Source organism: Cetorhinus maximus, chromosome 2 (assembly GCF_964194155.1).
Source record: "Cetorhinus maximus chromosome 2, sCetMax3.hap1.1, whole genome shotgun sequence".
Lineage (NCBI taxonomy): Eukaryota > Metazoa > Chordata > Chondrichthyes > Lamniformes > Cetorhinidae > Cetorhinus > Cetorhinus maximus.
This window is the reverse complement of record NC_135880.1, coordinates 77,227,781-77,250,632: the sequence shown is the minus strand read 5'-3', so window position 1 is coordinate 77,250,632 and position 22,852 is coordinate 77,227,781. Positions and strand designations below refer to the sequence as shown.

The window sequence follows — 22,852 nt, the reverse complement described above, 5'->3', positions numbered from 1 at the left end:
AACTGAGCATCAGTGAGCAGTTTATGGTGAGTAAGTGCCACTTGACGAAACCTTCCATCATTTTGCTGATAATCGAGAGTAGACTGATGAGGCAGTAATTGGCTGGGTTGGAATTCTCCTGCTTTTTGTGGGCAGACATACCTGGGCAATTTTCCACATGGTTGGATAGATGTCAGTTTTGTTGTTATATTGAAACAGCTCGGCTAGGCGTTTGGATAAATCTGAAGCACAGGTCCAATGACCTATTGCTGGAATGTTATCAGTGCCCATAGACTTTGCAGTATCCAGTGCCTTCAGCCGTTTCTTGATATCATGTGGAGTGAACTGAATTGGCTGAAAACTGGCATCTGTGATGCTGGGGACCTCAGGTGGACCAAGATGGATCATCCACTCAGCACTTCTGGCTGAAGATGTTTGCAAATGCTTCAGCCTTGGTTTTTGCAATAATGTGCTGGGCTCCCTCATCATTGATGATGTGGATATTTTTGGATCCTCCTCCTGCAGTTAGTTTAAATGTCCACCACCATTCATGACTGGATGTGGCAGGACTGCAGAGCTTAGATCTGATCCATTGGTTGTGGGATCGCTTAGCTATGTCTACCACATGTTGTTTCCACTGCTGGAATGCAAGTAGTCCTGTGTTGTAGCTTCACGAGGTTGACACTTCATTTTTAGGTATGCCTGGTACTGCTCCTAGCATGTCTTTCTTCACCCTTCATTGAACCAGGGCCAATCCCCTGACTTGATAGTATTGGTAAAATGGGGGATATGCCAGCCCATGAGGTTACAGATTGTGATTGCTGCTGCTTGCTGCTGATGGCCTACAGCACTTCATAGATGCCCAGTTTTGAGCTGTTAGTTCTGCTTGAAATCTATCCCAGTTAATGGTAGTGCCACACAACACAATGGAGGGCATCCACAATGTGAAGATGGGACTTTGTCTCCATGAGGACCATGTGGTAGTCATTCCTACCAATGCTGTCATGGACAAATGCATCTCCAAAAGGTAGTTTGGTGAAGATGATGTCAAGTGTTTTTTTCCCTCTTGTTTATTCCCTCATCACCCACTGCCGACCCAGTATAGCAGCTATGTCCTTCAAGACTTGACCAGCTTGGTCAGTAGTGATTCTATGGAGCCACTCTTGGTGATGGATATTGAAGTAACCCCACCCAGAATACATTCTGTCCCCTTGCTACCCTCAGTGCTTCTTCTGAGTGGTGTTCAACATGGAGGAGCACTGATTCATCTGCTGAGGGGGGATGGTAGGTGGTAATCAGCAGGAAGTTTCCTTGCCCATGTTTGACCTGATGCTTTAAGACCACATGAGGTCCGGAGTCAATGTTGAGAACTCTCAGGGCAACTCCCTTCCCACTGTATACCACTGTGCCGCTACCTCTGGAGGGTCTGGCCTGCCGGTGGGACAGGACATATGCAGGGATGGTGATGGTCGTAACTGGGACATAGTCTGTAAGGTAAGATTCCGTGAGGATAACTATGTCAGGCTGCTACTTGACTAGTCTGTGGGACAGTTCTCCCAATTTTGGGATTAACCCCCAGATGTTGGTAAAGAGGCTTTGGAGTCGACAGGCTGGGTGTGCTGTTGTCATTTCCAGGGTCAATGCTGGGTAGTCTGTACGGTTTCATTCTTTTTTTTTGTCTTTGTCGTGGTTTGATGCTAGGCTATTTCAGAAGCCATTTAAGAGTCAACCACCTTGCTGTGGGCCTGGAGTCACATGTAGACCAGGTATGAATGGTAGATTTCCTTCCCTAAAAGACATTAATGAACCAAATGGGTTTTTAGGACAACTGATGATGTGTCACCATTACTGACACTAGCCTTTATTTCCAGATTTATTAATTGATCTTAACTCAATTGATGGGATTCTAACCCATGTCCCCAGAGCATTAGCCTGGGCCTTTGGATTACTAGTCCAGTGACATTACCACTCTGCCACCCTCCCCTTAGTTCTGGAGGTAGTACTGCAGGAAGTGTTATAAATTTGGGTTGCCCCCTTTGGAGCTGAGGAATGCCATTTGATCAGGAGCTTGGAGATAAGTTCTGATATTTTTCAGAATATCTATGAAAATGGTCACACACTGGGCAGAGAAGCAAGCGTGACTGTTTGCAGCAGCAAAGTTCTAAGGATGCTCAGAGGAAATTTATAATGGGGACGGAAGGTTGACACAAAAATATGTTTTAAAATGGCAGAGATGTGAGCCGGTGCAGTTACAGTGGTTTGTAATGAGCTGCCAGTAAGTGTAAGATACGCCCGCTGCCAGACTCTCACAGCTCCTTTCACAAACATTGCTCCGCTGGGGGAAGGTAGCGGACATTGTGACGCAGACGTTGTGACACAGAGCCACGGCGTCTCGTGCCCCTCCCTCCTGGGCCGCATTCGGGCTGCTGCAGACATTCCAATCGGAGCGTTCGGGCTCGCAACCCCGGCCAGAGACACACACAGAGAGGCAGCACACTTGCTGCATCATTGTTACTAACACAAAGTCATGGCAGAGTCGCTAATGCAGCGTCTGGACAAGTTCCTCAAGGGGAAGAACCTACTGGCTGATATCTTGGGGAAAATTGAGAGCAAGACAGGAGTGAATCGGCGTTACATTGCTCTGGGTGAGTCAGCGCAGGGTGGGGACAGCCGGGGGCAAGCGATCACTACCAGCACTTGTTAACGGCAATCATATCTACCTATTATGTCTACCTCCGTTCAGTGCGATGCCACAGAGTGGCAACTATTTATGCTGCTGAACTGGGTCTTTTAAACTAAAACACATCGTCACTTCCATAGAACCGTTGTGCGGTTGTCGCTGAGCTCTGTGGATGGCTTCTGTAACCTGATATAATGTCAGCCAGAAGTGTAACTAAATTTACAGCAGTTTGCACGGGGGTTCGAGTCTATGTATTTATAAACGAGATCTTTTGCCCTATCAGATTTTTGGTTTAATCTGATATGGTGAAGTGGCCATTTCATATGAATACTTTACGTCCAATAGATGCCGACATTCTCCTTTACCGGCGGAAGCACAATATGACTAATGTCAAAACTTGGCTTTTACACAGTAAATCAGAGAGTCAGATTATAAAGGTAATAAGGAAATTCGGTATGATACTTCCACACAGTTGAACGAACAACATCTGCCAAAAAACGGGTTTTGACGGGCCTGTAGTATTTTGCTTTCACCCTTTTGTTGCTGAATTGCTTCACAGATAAAGAGTCGTTAATGTTTCTTGTTTTTTTTAACAGTTATCATTGTAATCATTTCGGTTTACCTTGTGATCGGCTATGCCGCATCTTTGCTTTGCAATTTGATCGGATTCGTTTACCCTGCTTATATCTCGTAAGTGACATCCGCTTTATTTTAATCCGAAATTGCATGGAATTAATGATAGAGACTTAATCTCATATATAGGAACAGATACTTCCTAATTTAATTGTTTGGGATTAATGATGAAGACTTAATCTTGTTATGTATGGAGAACAGATAGGTACGTTCTTAATGCAATCGCTCTAATCAGTTACTCTATAAATGAATGCTTTCTGTAAATTGGGAATAGTTCATTAAATACCAAGAAAAGGTGCCTTTGAACTCGGGGATAAACATTGTACATACATGTTAGTTTTTAGGTTGTGGGTGATGCTGCTAAATTGATATATTTGATAATCTTATGGAAAGATTTTTGAATATAGACAGAAGGAAATGCTTTTAAAAGCTATTTATTCTACTACCCCTAATTTTTGTATCTTCTTTGCCAAAGGTGTTGAAATTGTGCTGGTGTACCATTGCACAAGCATCCATCAGTACTTTGCTCATGTGACCAATCTTCATGTGAGTCTAGATGATATTGCATCATGACAGCCATTGCAGCTGACTCCAATTCCACCCTTGCCTGATGTTTCTTAAAAAGTGTCACTCAATAGTGATCAGGAGAGATCCTCCCTTCTTCCTTCACTTGGGGTCACTGAGGTTAATTCCAATACCCCGCTGCATTCAACAGGGACTGACAATTGAACCTGGGATCTTCCTAATTTTAATGGCTTAGTTCAAGACTAGATTATATTTAGCACTAAACTATTTGGTGCATTTTTAAAATATCTATGGGGGAGAACTCAATAGATAATTGCCATAATTTCTGTGGTGGCATTTTTTTTCTTTCATGGGGTGTGGCTGGCAGCTCTTGGGGATGGGACATTGCTCCCAGTCGAGTTGGGAATTCTGACAACAGCCAGCAGGCTGCCTAATGGGTACTTAATCCCAATGGGCTTCTGGAAATGGCCTTGGAGGGGTTGACTTCAGCTCTCCAGCCAGTGGATGGGCCCATTGCTGCCAACATTAAATTCCACCCAGTGTGTAGTTATGGGAATGGGGACATGGGCTGAACATTATTTTCGGAGCAAAATAGTAGATGTTAGCGGTCCTAAATAATTGTAACTTCTAAATTGTAACTTGTGACGGGGGGGGGGGGGTGGTGAAAGGCGGTGCATCACTTTTTGTCATGCAGATAATGCAGAAGTGCATTTCAATACAATTTCCGTTATGAAATCCTATGTATATTTTTTTCATAAAATAGTGCTTCTTCAACAGGGGAGGTCTAGACTTGGATGGAAGGGGTGTCGCTCACATCTGAGAAAGGCTTAATGTTGATTGCATTACACGTTGTGTGTTACATGTTGTTTTTCATTTCAGACTTGTTTAGGCCTTTTGAAAATCTCTGCCAAATATGTTTTTGCATTTTTTGTACAGATTCAAAATTGATATTTTCATCTAAGCTGCCTTTATTACTTTATAGAAAATAGAAAATAAATTCCAAACATAATTTATTTTTATTTATTTTCCTGTGGGCAAGCATCTAGTGTATTTTATTAGTAAATGGTCATTTATCAGTTATAGATTAATACATGACTTTTGGCTTAAATGGTGAGCTGTTCCAAGCTTGATTTATGTAGCCACAATTACGGGTGAAATTAATGAAACCTTTCAATAATTTTGTTCATATTTAGAATCATTGCTTCATGGAATTCCATGTTTACATTGATTTGGTCAAGAGTGGATCCATTCAAATATACTTTTTAAATGTTTATTTCTGATTTGTATGTGGAAAACAGGAAGCATCATAGGCTTTCTGATTTTTCTACTAAAGTGAAAAAATAAATTACCACACAATAGTATTTTAATTTTTATCAATTCTGAGAGCAAAGCTCTTGTTGAGATGAGCTGCTTTTGTTTGGAAGCTGGCTTGGTCACATTTAAAATCTAAACATCAGCAGCATAGTCTGCTCTTAGAACAAAATAAATAAGGGTTTTTTGTGGTGTTGCTACCAGTTTTATTTACCCTTTTCCATGAATGGTTTCCCTCTTTTCAGTTGCCCCTTCATTGTCCATACACCTACATGAAACATCCTTCATCGAGGGTATGGTAGCTTTCACAATGATGACTTTCAGCAAGGTCACTTGGTGATCCAACAGGGAGACATGAATGCTTGCTTATTCATATTTTCAGCATCTACCTGTTTAGCTACCACAAAGCTGTCTGACCAAAAATGTACAAAATCTGTCACAGTTTAGAATAACACATCCAAATTTGAGAGTAGAACTCATATTTATATCTTATCAAGCTACCCTCTTGAACATTAGTGTTTTTGTCTCCTGACAGTCATGACTTGCTGGTGTACGGGTAGTACTGTAATATCTTGTTCAGATAACCAATTTTGTTTTTTTTAAATCTTGGCAGTGAGTATTGGCAGAATGATTAACTGTAGAGTATATTCAAACTGATTCTGTGCTCACCTGACATCTAAATATGTGGATTTTCTCAGTAGAAGCTGGCGGTAGCAGTTAGGACTGGAAACTCTTGCTAGCTTTTTCTCCTCCTTCCTAGCTCTAGCTGAGTCTAATTATGACACATCCATTGCTGCCTCGGCTATCTCGGCAGTAGCCAAATCAAATTTGGGGCTTTATTTGTCTGAATCCCTTGGGAATTCATATTTGTATGTTTATGATTTGCAATAGGTGTTGATTTTTCAGCAGCAAATATAGAATGTTCTTTGTAACTTACTTTTGGCAAACACCTGACAAATAAGGGTGAGCTTATTACATCCTAATTGTCATAGATTTAAGAACATTTTCACTTTATACATGGATGTTTTACTTCAGTAAAACCCTCTTGTGCTCTGTATATCAAAGCAAATTTACACTACTCCCTCCCTCCACAGCTTCCAATCCCGCACAGCCTGCTTCTACCTCCTTCCCAAAGTCCACAAACAAGGCAGTCCTGGTAGAGCCATTGTGTCAGCCTGTTCCTGCCCCACGGAACTAATTTCTTTCTATCTTGACTCTATTCTCTCTCCCCTTGTCCAATCATTTCCCACCTACATTCATGATTCCTCTGATGCCCTACATCATATCAACAATTTCCAGTTTCCTGGCCCTAACCACTGCCTCTTCATCATGGATGTCCAATCCCTCTACACCTTCAACCCTCACCAGGATGGTCTGAAGGCTCTCTGCTTCTTCCTTGAACAGATGCTCGAACAATCCCCATCCTCCACCTGGCTGAACTTGTTCTCTCACTGAACAATTTCTCCTTTAACTTCTCATTTCCTCCAAATAAAAGGTGTGGCAATGGGTACCTGCATGAGCCCCAATTATGTCTGTCTCTTTTTGTGGGGTATGTGGAACATTCCTTGTTTCAGTCCTACTCAGGCCCCCTCCCACAACTCTTTTCTTCGGTACATCGATGACTGTTTTGGTGCCGCTTCATGCTCTCGTCTGGACCTGGAAAAATTTAGTGATTTTGCTTCCAATTTCCACCCCTTTATCTCCTTCACATGGTCCATCTCCAACACTTCCCTTCTCTTCCTTGACCTCTGTCTCCATTTCTGGTGTTAGACTGTCTACCAATATTCATTACAGGCCCACCAACTCCCACAGCTACCTCTTCTACAGCTCCTCACACCCTGCTTCCTGTGAGGACTCCATCCCATTCTCTCAGTTACTCCATATCTGTCGCATCTGTTCTGATGATGCCACCTTCCAAAAATGCGCTTCTGACATGTCTTCCTTTTTCCTTGACTGAGGGTTCCCTCTCGCTGTGGTTGACAGGGCCCCCAATCGTGTCCGACCCAGCTCCCGCACCTCTGCCCTCCTTCCTACAACCATGATAGGTCCCCCTAGTCCTCACCCCACCAGCCTCAGCATTCAAAGGATCATCCTCCGCAATTTCCACCAACTCCAGCATGATGCCACCACCAAACACATCTTCCCTTCACCGCCCCAGCATTCTGTAGGGACCATTCCCTCCATGACACCCTGGTCCACTCCTCCGTCACCCCCAACTTCTCACCCCCTTCCCATGTGACTGCAGAAGGTACAACACCTGCCCCTTTACCTCCTCCCTGTCCAAAGGACCAAACACTCCTTTCAGGTGAAGCAGTGTTTCACTTGCACTTCCTTCAATTTGGTATACTTTATTTGCTGCTTCCAATGCAGTCTCCTCTACATTGGGGAGACTAAACGCAGACTGGATGACTGCTGTGTGGAACACCTTTGGTCTGTCTGCAAGTATGGCCCTTGCCATTTCAACACACCATCTTGCTCTCATGCCCACATGTCCGTCCTTGGCCTGCTGCAATGTTCCAGTGAAGCCCAAAGCGTGAAGTGAAAGTTGCCATAGCCTCAGAGCGTGCGCTCTCATTAGAGAGAGACGACAGGTGGTGAGTTTAACCTGAGGTTCACCACCCCTCAGGCAAGGGGTGAGGTTGAGAAGACGGGGCCTTCATGGACAACCTCAGCTGGTACAGGAATTGAACCCATGCTGTTGGTGTCACTCTGCATCACAAACCAGCCATCCAGCCAACTGAGCTAAGCGACCCCAGTAAGCCCAAAGCGAACTGGAGGAACAGCACCTCATCTTCCGATTAGGCGCTTTACAGCCTTCAGGGCACTTCAGATCATGAACACGCTCCTCCATCTTTCATTTTTTTATAATCCAATTTTTAAAACAATTAATTCAAAGTTTTATTATTTATTTATTTCTTCATTTTTTAAAAAAATCCTTTTTTCCCCCAACCTTTCACCCCCTTGTTAATCAAGAATCTACCTCGCTCTGCCTTAAAAATATTCAAAGACACTGCTTCTACTGCCTTTTGAAGAGAGTTCCAAAGACTATCGACCCTCTGAAAGAAAAAAGTTCTCCTCGTCTCTTGTATTAAATGAGCAACCCCTTATTTTTAAACTGTGACCCCTAGTTCTAGATTCTCCCACAAGAGGAAACATCCTTTCCACATCCACCCTGTCAACCTGTTAAGGATTTCAGTTGAGCAGCCTCTTACTCTTCTAAATTCCAATGGATACAAGCCTACCTAACCTGTCCAGCCTTTCCTCATAAGACAACCCGGTCATTCCTGGTATTAGACTAGTAAACCTTCTATCTTTGTCAATCCCTCCTCAGCTTCTGCCCATCCATGACCTTCCATCTTGCTCCCCCGCTCCAGTATAACAATATAAAATCCATCACATTTCTACTTCTCTTTAGCTCTGAAGAAGAGTCAGGCGGGACTTGAAAAGTTAACCCTGTTTCTCTTTCCACAGATGCCGCCAGACCCTGTTGAGATTTTCCAGCATTTTCTGTTTTTATTACAAATTTACACTAGTTTGGTAAATGGATCCTTTCTGCCATGAGTGATTTGAGCAAGACTTTCAATGTCCTTGCTGCACCAGATCAGTTCTGCTAGTTGACCTTGATCTAAAGTGATAATGTTGTGAGATGCTGCCAGTTTATCTGATGAATCATAGATTTTCCAAACAAAGTTTTTGACAAAATGATGGTGCTTAGTGCCAGTAATGGTGAACATGAAAATTATAAAATACAAACAAGAAAATATAAAACTGTAAAATGGGAATAATAATTGGGATGTGTTCACAGCTGTAACAAACTACAGGTTGGATGACTGCAGCAACTCTTGCTTCACTCTTGTGGTTTGTGGCATAATTTAAAAAACCCTGAGGTACAGGATTTACATTTTTGCAGGCATGTTTTGTTAAATGAAGATAGTGAGAACTTCTAATCTTACTGCCTTTTGGTAATAACAAACTAAGTACTAAAATTGTTCCTGTAGCTTATGAAAATATAAATGCATTTTGTAAAGTTGATCCCTTTTTAACTTCTGATTTTCAAATACCTCAGTGTTATTCTATATGGCATGATGACTGGATAAGAATAATTATAGCTCTACCCTTTAAACACGATGAATTATGAACAAATGTTGAAATAAGTGGGAGAGAAAAGGAAGAAGGAAACCACTACAGGTGCAACAGTATGATCATTTGCTATACTCTTATCTTTTGGGCAGGTCCTGACTCAAGTCTCACACATGAGACTCTTAAACCACTTACTAGGGAAGAGTAGTTGAATTGGATTCTTATTTCTTTCCTCAGCTTTTATCTTTGGAATACATTCAGCCAGCTGGGCTGCAACCAAGGCTAAAGAGTCCCACCTACACTTCAAGGCAGGGGTTGGGTGTTGTCAAGTGCATCTGTCAGAACATGTAATAAAATATATTTTTATGATGACACTAAGACCCTGTCATCTTGCTTCTGTGTTAGAAGCTGGGAGCATTTTTTAAATCATGGGTGATTTGTTTACCTTGTACATACAGCAATCTCCAGAAACTAATGTTTACAGTTTATTTTTTAAAAATTCTCTTTAGTCTTATTGTTCAACATGCTCAGTTAACTATTTTATTCTCTAAACATTTTGGGCATTTAAGTTTTCTTTTTTTTTGAAAGAAATTTTGTTGTGCAGTGGTTTGCAGGAAAAAGGGTTCTAGGATTCTTGCTGTAAAACGTTTCATGACTAATACATTGGCAGCAGTTCAAATAGCCTACGTGAGTGCACTATTGATTGTTTTACTTGGCCAAAACACATAAGAAAACTGAAATGTTACTTGGTATTTATATCTGGTCGAGCTGATATTTTATGAAAGATTTGCCTTTTAAAGTTCAATTAAAGAAAAATTGGGTTGGATTTATTTGTTGCAAGTTATATTATATCTTAATATAGCATGCACATTTTAAAATTCAGTTTCCCTTTCCTGGATATGTGTTTAATAGTGCTCTTCACGTTAAGATGACAAAATAAGTTGGGGTTGCAATTTTACAATGTGACCTGCAATTTAAAATTAATTTTATGTCCTTTAAATGTGCCCTGTATAAGGAAGTAATCATTTACCTCAGTAATACACTAATGATGTAGAACTAGGCTCACACTAATCTGTAGTAAATAAATTCTTGCGACCTTACAAAAATATTCAAGACACACCTACGTAAAAATTCTGGCTTAATAGCAAGCATATTGTGCTCCCCAATGCAATGTGTATGTGTTTCTGTTAAAATGTAAAATTTTAGCATTGAGGTCACTTGCTTCTATTCTTCAGGTGCTGTGTATAGCCATGTTGAGATTTTGGTAGGGACCTGTTTTTATGGTAACACATTGAAAACATTCTCAGGTTTTGAACTGAGTTTTTATTATTTTTGCCTCTCAAAATAAAGGATCTTAGCACAGAGAGCACCCAGTAACAACACTTATGTTGAGTTTAATTCAAGCATTTAAAATCCTGCATATAGGAGAAATTTCCCATTCATGGGAACAATATTTTTTCACAATTTCTGTCATTCCTTTGTTAGTATTTCTAAGGTGGCACATCTGTTTGTTAACCTATATGTTAGCACTGTAACTGCCACAGATGTCTCCAAGAGCAAACTATGTTTAAAAGTTTAGAGCTTTGCAATTCTGTGTTTACTTACCAACTCTTTTAATGTTAAATAATGACACCAAAAAGTGTAACTGAAAATCAAGATTTGTGGACAGGAAATGCAATGTTGTATCCTAATTGCAAGAGGCATAAGGTCTGGTAGTGTTGTGTTGGGGTCTCTGTTCAGTGATGCTGTGACGAGTCCCAGGCAGGAGCATTGCACAAGGCCCTGGGAACACTGAAAAGGAGGCTCTGGGATCACATGGATTGGTTCCTGCAATCTGGGGACATAAGGAAGGACATATCAGGATCAGAGAAGGGATGGATCTGAGATCAGAGAGCACCAGCAAAAAGGCCTAGTATAGGGGGCGGGGGTCAGAAGTCTGAGCGGGAGTGCCTTAGGTTCAGCATGGCAGGTCTGGGGTGGTGGTACAATTTGGAGGTGTAGAATCTCCGTTTTGGGAAGTTGCTGGATCTGATAGTATTGAGGGGAGGGAAGCAAGATTTAGCAACTTTATGAGGAGGTAGCCAGGAGAATGATGGCAAACTACACTTGGCCTCTTTAGGAGTACCACAGTACTACCCTACTCCCATGGTCCTACTTATCAGCTTCCTTGCCAGAATGCTTGCAACCCCGTTGTGCCCACAGATTTCTTTTCACCACTTTCATAATCAGCGATTTTTGTCTTTGTATTCCCATCTTAGAGCATTTAAACACATGCTAATTGTGCTGTTAATGAAGTATCATGACTGTACAATTTCCTGAAATAATCTCACATAGAGCACAATGAGTGTAGGAAACAAATCTACCTTATAGTGTATTTGCCAAGGACACAGTCCACACACAAACCAAAATCACCGTATCAAATGTTCAAAAGTTAATTGTTTCTGATTTTCCCCTTTTTTAGGAATTTTCTAAACCTCCAAAAATAGTTCAAAAGAGAAGTTTATTAACTGAATTTTCAGCCTTTTCATTGTGGACTTCAGTGGACAATCTTTGCTGCTGCTAGTCATAGGTGTGTTAATCATAGGTCTTGCTTGAGCATTCATAATAGAAAAGCTGTTTGATATTTTAAATGAGTTCTGCCTAAAATAACTGATTTCCCAAGCTTTATCTGAAAGGTTTTTGGCAAAAGCAAAGCAACTCGCAGACCCTCAGGGTGAAGGGAATACACTCTTCTATATACATTCGTTGGATTCCTGAGTTTATGTTGGGGAAGGTACAATTTTCCATATTAAATTGCCACTGTCTTCCTTACTATCTTGCTGCCCTCCTCACTGTTTCCTGGACCCCTACTTTTGTGGCATCAGCAAACTTTGAGAGCTTTGATGTGTGTATCCAAGTCCAAGTCATGTATAAACAAAAGGGAATTCAGCACCAGTCCCTCTGATACACCACTTCTAATCCTTCTCCAACAAAGCAACATCCATGAGTTGCAATCCCTTGTTTTCTGTTTAACTTTCTAACTTATGTTGCTATATTCCTTTTTTTAAAAAATTTGTTCATGAGATGTGGGTGTCGCTGGTTAGGCCAGCATTTATTGCCCATCCCTAATTGCCCTTGTTCTTAAACTAGATGCTTGAATTTTCATTACAAGCTTTCTTTGAGACAGTTGAATAAACTCCATATATGCTTTAATAGTTCATAATTTACCCTAATTTTATTCAGAAACTGCTCCAGTTATAGACGGTGCAGAGGGGATTTAACAGTGTGGTACTAGGGATGAAAGACTTGTTATGTGGAGAAACTAGAGAGACCGGGGTCGTTCTCCATGTAGCAGAGAAAGTTAAGAGGAGATTTGATAGAGGTGTTCAATATAATAAATGGTTTTGATAGAGTAAATAAGCAGAAACTGTTTCCAGTGGCAGGAGGGTCAGTAACCAGAAGACCGAGATTTAAGGTAATTGATAAAAGAACCATAGGCAATATGAGGAAATATCTTTTCACACAGCAAGTTGTTATAATCTGGAATGCATTCCCTGAAAATGGGTTGGAAGCCGATTCAATGATGATTTTCAAAAGGGATTTGGATAAGTATTTGAGAAGGAAAATTTTGAAGGGAGAGTGGAGGAATGGGACTAATTGGATGGCTCTTTTGAAGGGGCGACAAAGGCACAATGGGCAGAAAGGTTTCCTAGGCTATGTTGATGTATTCTATGAACTTTTTTAAAAATTCTGTATAATTTCATGTTTTTCAATTAATTTCATCTGGGCCTACATAACCTTTCTGCATGTTTTTAGACAACAATAGAAATATATCAGCATAGTAATACATTCTTTATTTCACTGTTCCTTATCAAGTATATTAGGTGCAAATATGAACACCTTCCTAGATTTTGGACTTGAAAATATCACTAAACTGTCATAATTCAAGCTGAGTTTTTATTGATCACTCCTAAATTTGTAGTGCTGATTATATATTATGCATTTCATGGTGTAAAGCATAGTATACTTCAACTAACAGTGAGCAAAGCCATGGAAAATTTGCAAGTTTAGATATTACACTTATCCAAGCTATGCTAGGCTTGAGTCCATTCGATACTTGTGACTCATAACAAATTTTGGACACAATTTAATTATGAAGTCTGAGGTAAAGTTTCTGTGTCTACACCAACCACTTACAATTTTCCATCTGTTCATTTTGAATGGGTAGATAAAAATGGCCTAGTAAACACGTGTACATGTTTACCTCATGGATTTCCAATTTAAATTGCCACCAAAATTTTCTAATAATCAGAAGTCTTAAGTGTTTGGCATAGGCTGGATATATGTAGAATAAAGTTCCTCTAGTCTAATAATATTGTTTAGCTCACAGTTTAGAAGAACATCCTTACTGTATCACTGCAAATTTTTCCTTTCCCACATCACTCTCCCTCTGACTTCACTTGTGTGAGTTTGCATGTTAGTGCCAGATAGACGTTGTGGAAAACACTGCATGTCCAAACTTATACGTCCTTTACAGACGGACAAAGTAGTGTTATCAGTGTTCAATTTGAATAGAGGCCCAAAAAGCTAATCGGCTACAGTTTTTCCTTTTGATCATTCCTTTTCACATTGAAATATTTAGTTTGATTTTCACTTATAAATGTTGTCTGATTCTCCTATCACAATACACAAATATATCCATGTAATCAATTCTTTACAGTATCTAAGATAAAGGGATAAGTTCCCACCTCTTTCAATCTTTCATGGAACTGGAAAATAAATTCTGTTCATGGCCTAGCGATTTGAAACCAGGAGCAAGATTTTTGCTGCGGGTTTTCAGGACCCCACTGTCGGGCTCAAAGGCAGGTCAGAAGCCCACACTACGGGTGAAATTTTACAGCTGGTCCTGCTAAAATCAATGGACTTTTGAATGGCTCACTGCATTTTATGGGCCTGCCCCTACCACGACAGGGCCGTAAAATTCTGCCCTGTGTGGGAAGCAGTCACCCAGCTATGATTTTTCCCTGAAATGGCCAATTTGTGCTTAGAAGTTGGATTGTCTTCCAATTAACGTTGATGGGAAGGCTCTCGAAGCTGGAGGGCCAAAAGGGGGCCCTCCAGCTTGGAAGGAGCAGAAGTTGGCCTTCCGAGGTAAGTGAGAGAGATGGTGCTCCAAGATGAAGGCACCTTCTCTTCAACTTTTTAAAATTAAAACATAGGGCAGGATATTGAGTTCGGCGAGCGGGGGTCGGGGCCTGCTCGCTGATGTGTAAAATGATGCGGGATGATGTCGGGCGGAACATTTCAATTTTCAGGTCGGCGGGGGCGCAGCTGAATCAACTGTCAACGGCCATTTGAGGCCATCTAAAAACTAATTGAAGTACTTAAAGGACATGCCCGTCCAACCTTAAGGTTGGCGGGCAGGTCGGGAGCCCCGGCAGGATTCAGAAAAAGCATGAAACCTCTTCCACTGGTGGGATGAGGTTTCATGTAGGTTTTTAAAAATTTAATAAAAGTTTAATTAAAAGTGATGGACATGTCCCAACTCATGTGACAGTGTCACATGAGGGGACATGTCAGGGAAATTTGATTTTTCTATATTTCACATTTTTGAATTTGGCGCCGATCTCCCTGAGGCAGCACTTAGCCTCAAGGAGATGACACGAAAGAGCGCACTCTCGGCTTAGGGAATCCCCCCCCCTCCCCAGCCGCACAGGGAGCGCATAGCGTTTCCTGGCAGACGTCATGATGGGCAGGCCTTAATTGGCCCGCCCATGTAAAATGGCGGCGTGCCCCCAATTGGAGGCGTGCCTGCACACGCCCGCTCCTGAGCCCCCTCCTCCCTCCCGACAGGGGGAAAATTTTTCCCATAGACTTAGTCGCTGGGCCACGGGGTGGCCAGTGACTGCAGTTGGAGCCAAGCATGCAGGCAGGGCCTCTAAGCCTACCTGGAGCATTGGACCCCAGGTCTACTGCTGGGAGGCCATCTGCAGGCAACTACACTGTTACCTGAAGCCTTTGGGGACCTGCAGACAATAGGCCTGAATAGGCCCTCAGGTGAATTGACTATCTGCTACTTGTGGGCAGGCAGTCCTGCTGTCCGCTTTATCATCCCATCTCAGAGAAACTAGCCTGGGGGCAGGATGGAACCGGGGAATCATCACAGGCTGGTAGAGTGAAATTCTGCATTCCACCTCTGTGCCCGCCTCAATTGGGGGATAGAAACACAGCTCCAGGAATCACTATTATTGACTCTGCTAGTTTATATCTTCTCTACTGCACCTATTTCCCATACAAACAGGAATAACTGAAGTCAGTACTTCACGAAGTCTGACTAATACTAGGGGCCTCTGTAAGCTGGACTTTACAGGGACCAATCTTTTGTATTTGCAACTTTTGTTGTACATTATGACATAAATTTTTGGCCACCCAGGCTTGTTATACCTAGAGTATTTTGCTAGATTATTCCTCTTGATATATCCCTAATTTTATCTTTGCTGTTTTTAGTAATATGTAGCCTTGCCTTTCAGCTGCTGTCTTCCAATTTCCACTCCATCTTTAGCACTGCTTCCTTTCAAATGGGAAATGGAATGTTTTTATTCTCCCTTTTTTAGTAATTGGTTCACTACACATTTCTTTGATTCTTTTTTAAAGCTAATCATTCATTTTCTTGCACCACAAAGGCCCTTGAGTAGGATTTTGCCTCTTTGTTAGGATTCTTGAGTGACATCAATTATGGGAAGTGTCCCTTGCATTCTGGGGAGTGAGTGGCCTTTGCAAATTGTAGGAGCAAAACTAAAAGGTGGTCTGAGAACAAATCTTCAGTAAGCCGTGCCACAAGCTGGGGTTGCAGAAGATCATATTGTGCTTTTCAGTGGTTACCTTTCATTCTTCTTGTTTGTAATGGAGCTGCTCCAGGCTGCTTCCCCTATTTGATGCCAGATCAGCGGCCCAGTTGTGAAAGAAACCTATGAGGGTTTATGTGACAGAAAGCATTTTTTTTAACTTGCCCATTGTTCTTGTTTTAAAAACTGGAAGTATTTTCTATGAAAAGTACTAGATTTCCTGTCCTCTTCCATGATCATTTCACTATTAATCTATCATTTCTCTACAATTGGGTCCTGTATGCATGCTCTAACTATGAGAAAGGTTGAACCATGATTTCTTATCTAGCTCAGTTCACTGTGGTTTTAAAGGTTGACTTCCTGTGTCTGTTTACAGCATTTTCTGTTTTTGTTTGAATTCCAGCATTTATTTTTTTTTTGCTTTTTAGTGTTTAACTTCTTTCTGCAATCTTAGATACTTGTGTCCTGCAGCCAAGAATTTGTGTGGTTGACACTCTCATAGGCCTCTATTCAATGATTTGATGAAGAGCAGTATTGACAACAGAAGTTGCCTTTTAACACTTTCTATTATAAACACAACTTTTTCCAGAATGTATTAGAGACCCACCACCGATCATCAAGCCATTGTTTCCAGGACTGTCATCTCCTCTGGAGATCTTCCCTCCACAGCCTCCAACCTTATAGTCCCCCAACCCCATACAGCCTGCTTCTACCTCCTTCCCAAAATTTCCAAACAGGACAGTTCTGGTAGACCCATCGTTTCTATTCCTGCCCCATTGAACTTATTTCTTCCTATGTTGACTCTATTTTCTCTCCCCTTATCCAGTCTCCTCCCTCCTACAATTGTGATTCTTCTGACATCCTACATCATTTCAACACTTTCCAGTTTCCTGGCCCTAACCCCCTCCTCTTCACTATGGACGTCCAATCCATATACACCTCCACCCTCCACCAGAATGGTCTGAGGGCCCTCCGCTGCTTCCTTGAATGGAGGCCTGAACAATCTCCATCCACCACCACCCCCTTCCACCTGGCTGAACTTGTTCTCTCGTTGAACAATTTCTCCTTTAACTTGCCTCAAGTTCTCCAAATAAAAGTTGTGGCTGTGGGTACCTGGATGGGCCATATCTGTCATTTTGTGGGGTATGTGGAAGATTCCTTGTTCCAGTCCTACTCAGGCCTCCTCTCTCACGTCTCTTTTTCTGGTACATCAGTGACTATATTGGTGCCACTTCGCGCTTTCGCCTGGAACTGGGGGAGAAAAGAGTTCTGAAGAAGAGTCATACCGGACTGGAAACATTAACTCTGTTTCTCTTTCCACAGACGCTGCCAGACCTGTTGAGTTTTTCCAGCATTTTCTGTTTTTGTATTAGAGAATTCATGTTCTGTTTTGCGCAATTCTATCCCTTTATTTTCTATTGATTCCTAAAATTCTTCAGTCTTGTCCTACTGTTATTTAAGTACTCCCTCATATTACCAACTTTTCTGGTTAATTTCTGTCATGTTTGCCATTTGTGGATTTGCAATTTGCACAAGATGCAGCTCTCTTTTTCATCAAATACTGATCAGGTATATTTATTTCTACATGTGTGCACAGATTTAGAAAGCATCCATTTAGGTACTTATGTTGCAATGTCGGGGAGGAGAATAAGTATTCAATTAGAGTAGGGGTTGTTAACTTCAGTGAGGGTGGAAAACTGGCTATTGAAATGGGTTCTCGCACCTTACCATATTTCCTTTTCCATTGAATTAATTCATCCTTGTAGGAATAAATGTAACATTTCCTACATTTACTGGAGAACTGTCACAAGACTTGCAGACAGAGCTGTTGGCACTTCAGTTAGATCTGTCAGAGATATGGGGCAGAATGGTCAAAGCATTTTGGTGCTGAACATGTGTGTGGATTGAAGATCATGTTCCTGAAAGGCATCGCTGGATCCCAATGCCTCCAGGGCACGCTCCAATTTTCAACATGAGGATGGGGGGGCAGGGAATTGGGAACCTGCTCGCCTCCAATTAATGGACTGTTAAGCTCCTTGAGCTTGTTAATGGGCCAGCAAGGGCCATCGATTAACTTGAATAGTCTGGTGCTTGTTAGTGCACAGCTGTCACGTTCAATGTGGGCAGAAGTTATAGGATTTTTTATATAGTGAAACATCTTGAGACCTGGGGGATTTTGCGCCAGATCTTGCCAAGTGAGGCAGTGGTGTAGTGGTAATGTCACTGGGCTAGTAATCCAGGGGCACGGGCTACTGTTCCATAGACACATTCAAATGTTCAAATCTCACCACGACAGCTAGTGGAATTTAAATTCAAGTTATAAATCTGAAATTTAAAGCTAGTCATGAAGCCATTGTCATCTGGTTCACTAATGCCCTTTAGGGAAGTAAATCTGCTGTCCTTACCTGGTCAGGCCTACATGTAACTCCAGACCCACAGCAATGTGGTTGACTCTTAAATACCCTCTGAAATGGCCTAGCAAGTCACTCAGTTGTATCAAACCACTACAAAGTCAGAAAGTAATGAAACCGGACAGACCACCCGGCGTCAATCTGGGCCGACAACAATAAACCCAGCCCTGTTGACCCTGCAAAGTCCACTTTACTAACATGATGAGGGCTTGTGCCAAAATTGGGAGAGCTGTCCAACAGACTAGTCAAACAACAGCCTGACATAGTTATACTTGCTCAATCATAACTTACAGATCATGTCCCAGTCACCACCATCACCATGTGATGTCACCATGGTATGTCCTGTCCCACCAGCAGGACAGACCCAGCAGAGGTGGCGGCACAGTGGTACACAATGGGGAGGAAGCATTTGTTGTCCAGCCCTAATTGGCCTTGAAAGTGGTGGTGAGCCATCTTCTTGAACCACTGCAGTACACCTGATGTAGGTAAATAGTGCAGTTAGAAAGGGATTTTGACTCAGTCCCAACTCAGGATGGTATGTGGCTTTGAGGAGAACATGCAGGTGGTGGTGTTTCCATGTGTCTTCTGTCCTTGGCCTTCTAGATGGTAGAGGTCGCAGGTTTGAAAGGTGCATCTTGTTCATACTGCAGCCACTCTGCTGTCAGTGGTGGAAGGAATGAATGTTTAAGGTGGTGGATGGGGTGCCAGGCAGGTTGCTTTGTCCCAGATGGTGTCCAGCTTCTTGAGTGTTGTTGGAGCTGCACTCATCCAGACAAGTGAAGAGTATTCCATCACACCCCTGACTTGTGCCTTGTAGATGGTGGACAGGTTTTGGGGAGTCAGGAGGTGAGCTACTCATCTCAGAATTCACAGCCTCTGACCTCTTGTAGCCACAGTATTTATATAGCTGGCAAGTTTAATTTCTGGTCAATGGTAACCCCAGGGTATTGATGGTGGGGGATTCAGTGATAGTAATGCCATTTAATGTCAAGGGGAGATGATTAGATTCTCTGTTGTTGGAGATGGTCATTGCTTGGCTCTTGTGTGGTGCAAACGTTACTTGTCACTTATCAGCCCAAACCTGGATATTGTCCAGGTTTGCTGCATGTGGGGATGGACTGCTTCAGTATCTGAGGAATTGTGAATAGTACTGAATACTGTGAAATCATCTGCAAGTATTCTCACTTCTGACCTTATGATAGAGGGAATGTCATTGATAAAACAGCTGAAGATATTTGGGCTAGGACAATACCCTGAGGAACTCCTGCGGTGATGTCCTGGGGCTGAGATGATTGACCTCCAACAACCACAACCATCTTCCTTTATGCTAGATATGACTCCAACCTGTGGAGAGTTTTCACCCTGATTCCCATTGATTCCAGTTTTGTTAGGGCTTCTTGATGTCAGGGGCAGTCACCTCACCAAAAGTGCTGTAGAACTATGTTTAAAATAAAGCTTTAGTCACTGTCAGCAGAACCAACTGCTTAAAGTACCACATAGGGAGGGCTGACCTTGTGTGTTTGTGGACATGTTTTGTTGAATATTGTATGTGGAAATAGTAGCATAATGGTTATGTTACTGCACTAGTAAACTAGAAGCCTGGACTACTGATCCAGAGACTTTAGTTCAGATCACACCATAGCAGCTGAAACTTTTAAATTCAGTTAATTTAACAAACCTGTAATTTAAAAAAAAGTTAGTATCTAACCAATTGCTAACCAAGTTACTACTGGATTGTTGTATGTACCCAACTGCTTCACTAATACCCTTTAAGGAAGAAAACCTGCTGTTGTTAACCAACTTTGCCTGCATGTGACTCCAGACTCTCAGCAATTTAGTTGACTCTCAACTGCCCTCTGAGATGGCTCATCACCACCTTCTCGAGGGCAGTTAGGGAGGGGCAATAAAAGTTGGCCTCATCAGTGATGCTACATCCCATGAATGAATTGATAAAAATTCTGAATATTTTCCTTTAACCTTTTTGCTAGTGCCAATTTCTGGGTTGGAGGTGCTGGGTGGGGTTTTCTTTAATGTCAGCCTTGGCTCAGCGGTGGCACACTCATCTCTGAGTCAGAACATTGAATTCATGCCCTATGCCAGAAACATCAGTGAAAATCTAGGTTGGCACTGCAGTGCAGTACTGAGCGAGTGCTACACTATTGGAGATGCCATCTTTCAGGTGAGACATTAAACCAAAGCCCCCTCTGCCTTTCAGGTGGATGTAAAAGATCCCATGGCACTATTGGAAAAAGAGCAGGGGTGGTCTTCCTTGTGTCCTAGCCAATACTGATCCTTCAGCCAACACCTAAAACAGATGATTGATAATTTATTTAATTCCTGTTTATGGGAGCTGTGTGCAAATTGTTTTCAACATTACAATAATGGCTACGTTCCAATGAAGTTCTTATTGGCTGCAAAGCAACTTTGATGCCATGAAAGAGGGTACATAAAAGCCTTTTCCTTCTTGAGCTTAAATATAGCCGGAGGATTAAAAAGTGGCCGGGGAGGGGGTGGGGAGGCCGTTGTTGGTGGGAGTGGGAGTCACTTGATGATGTCATGCTCCAAGATGGCAATAATCTTTTTACATTTTTAAACCAAGAAATGTAAAAAAAAAAAATAGGGAAGAATGAAAATGTAGCAGTGGTGTCTATTTTATTCCTCGTCTTTCCTTTCATTACATTGCACTTTGTCATAGAGGATTTATTGGAGGTCGTTGGTTGCTGAACTATATAGCTGCTGCTGCCTTGGGCTGCCTGTTATTAATAGTCACCACCCTGGTTACTATTAGATACAGTTACTTGACACTGAGCTGACTATGATGGGTCAGGAAAATAGAACATCCATCTGCCGCTTCCCTAAAAACGGTTATAGAACTGCTACCTAATAGAAAGGGCTTGTTTCATTTGCTGATGATGCTGCCAGAGTGTAGGGGAAAAAAATTACCATCCAGCCTTGTGGAATCTGCTCATGGCAAAATCATTTTAAAAACAGTGTTCTTGGCTCAATAGAGATTCGGAAATTCGTATTTTTTTTAAATTGCCAAGGTTCTTTCCACTATCATTTGTGAAAATTGGCCACCTCAGGGCCCATTGCTGATCAGTGCTCTTTTCAAATGCTAAATGTTGTTATTGATCTTTTTTTCACTGTTAATGACCTAGGTCTGATGTCCTGCAAGTTAATAACTTCTGCTAAATGCTGTCCATCAAATATTTTAACTCTGTCCCTATTATTCCTTGGACTCCAAACCTTTAATTCAATCTTCTAACTTATTCATTTACATAAACAAATAACTCCTGTTTAATTTACTTTGATTATGCTACAAAGACATCTGCTAGACATTACAAAATTTATAATATTGGACAGTGAGCTGTACAGTAGGCAGTTAGGGGTTGGGAATAATGCCAGTGGAATCAGCAGCATTTGGTGTTGTATGGAGGGAAGTCCAGGAACTCAGCAAAAGGCTAGGGATAAGGCTGTCACCACCCTGAGAGGTTGTAAGAGAAAAGGTATGGAGGAGGTTGTGGATTTGGCAAGAACTAGGCTGAACTGCCTACCAATGTTGAAATAGAATTTTTTGTTTATATTTTTGTTTTTGAGGTGTGTGGGGAGATATAATTACCTCCAAATTCTCTTGGTATTAAAGAAAATCATGGTGGCACCTGAGCTCGAAGGGCAAAAGAAATTTGACTCAGCCACCAAGCAGCTAGGCTGTGTAATTGCAGCATGGCATAGTAAAACACTACATATACGTGTGGGCAGGGGAATTTATGCACAGAGTAAAAAAAAAATTGAAGGGGAAGTCAAGTGATGCAGTCATGATGTCTATACAAATGTAAGATTTCGATAGAGATATTCTTTCCATAGGTATCCCAAAAACAGCAGTGAAGTTAGTTCTGTCCTTTTCTTGTGTGTGAAGAGGAATGTTGAACTTAACATCTGTGGAACTCCATTTTTAATTACAGTAGTGCCTTTTGAATTTAATGTCTATCTGAGCTGGTAGAACAGTTAGATTGGGTCTTAATTTTAAAGCTCATTTAAAGAATACTGATGATGCAGCACTACCTTAATGCTGGATTAGTGCCCACCCGGGTTACGTGCTCAAGTCTTGAAGTGGATTTTAAGCCAACTCTGTGAGAAGGCTTTGGATTTAGTTGGTACTTACAAATTTTAATGGTTGATTTTGTCGTTGTGTATCTGTATCAATACTTCCTTTATAATTTAAGAATCTCATTGTTGGTTGCTTTGTATCACATCACAGTAGCATAAACTTTGTAACATGATTTACAACCTCTGATTTTATATGTGCCAAGGTTTTGATGCTCCATTGTGAAAAGTGGAGGCCAGATTGTCAACAGAGTTGCTGAAGTGTATCGAGAGTCAGGATGTTGGAATTTTTTTATTGATGGACC

At 41.7% G+C, this 22,852-nt stretch overlaps 1 protein-coding gene across 1 annotated transcript in view; it reads left to right on the top strand.

Annotated features, from left to right (window-relative positions):
* The first annotated feature begins 2,381 nt into the window (after positions 1–2,381).
* The window catches only part of reep5 (receptor accessory protein 5), a 32,363-nt gene continuing 11,892 nt past the window's right edge, over positions 2,382–22,852 (top strand). Inside the window, exons 1-2 of the mRNA XM_078566279.1 lie at positions 2,382–2,624; positions 3,256–3,349. Coding sequence (XP_078422405.1) covers positions 2,507–2,624; positions 3,256–3,349 — 212 coding nt within the window. The 5' untranslated portion in view covers positions 2,382–2,506. The remainder of the gene's footprint in view (positions 2,625–3,255; positions 3,350–22,852) is intronic.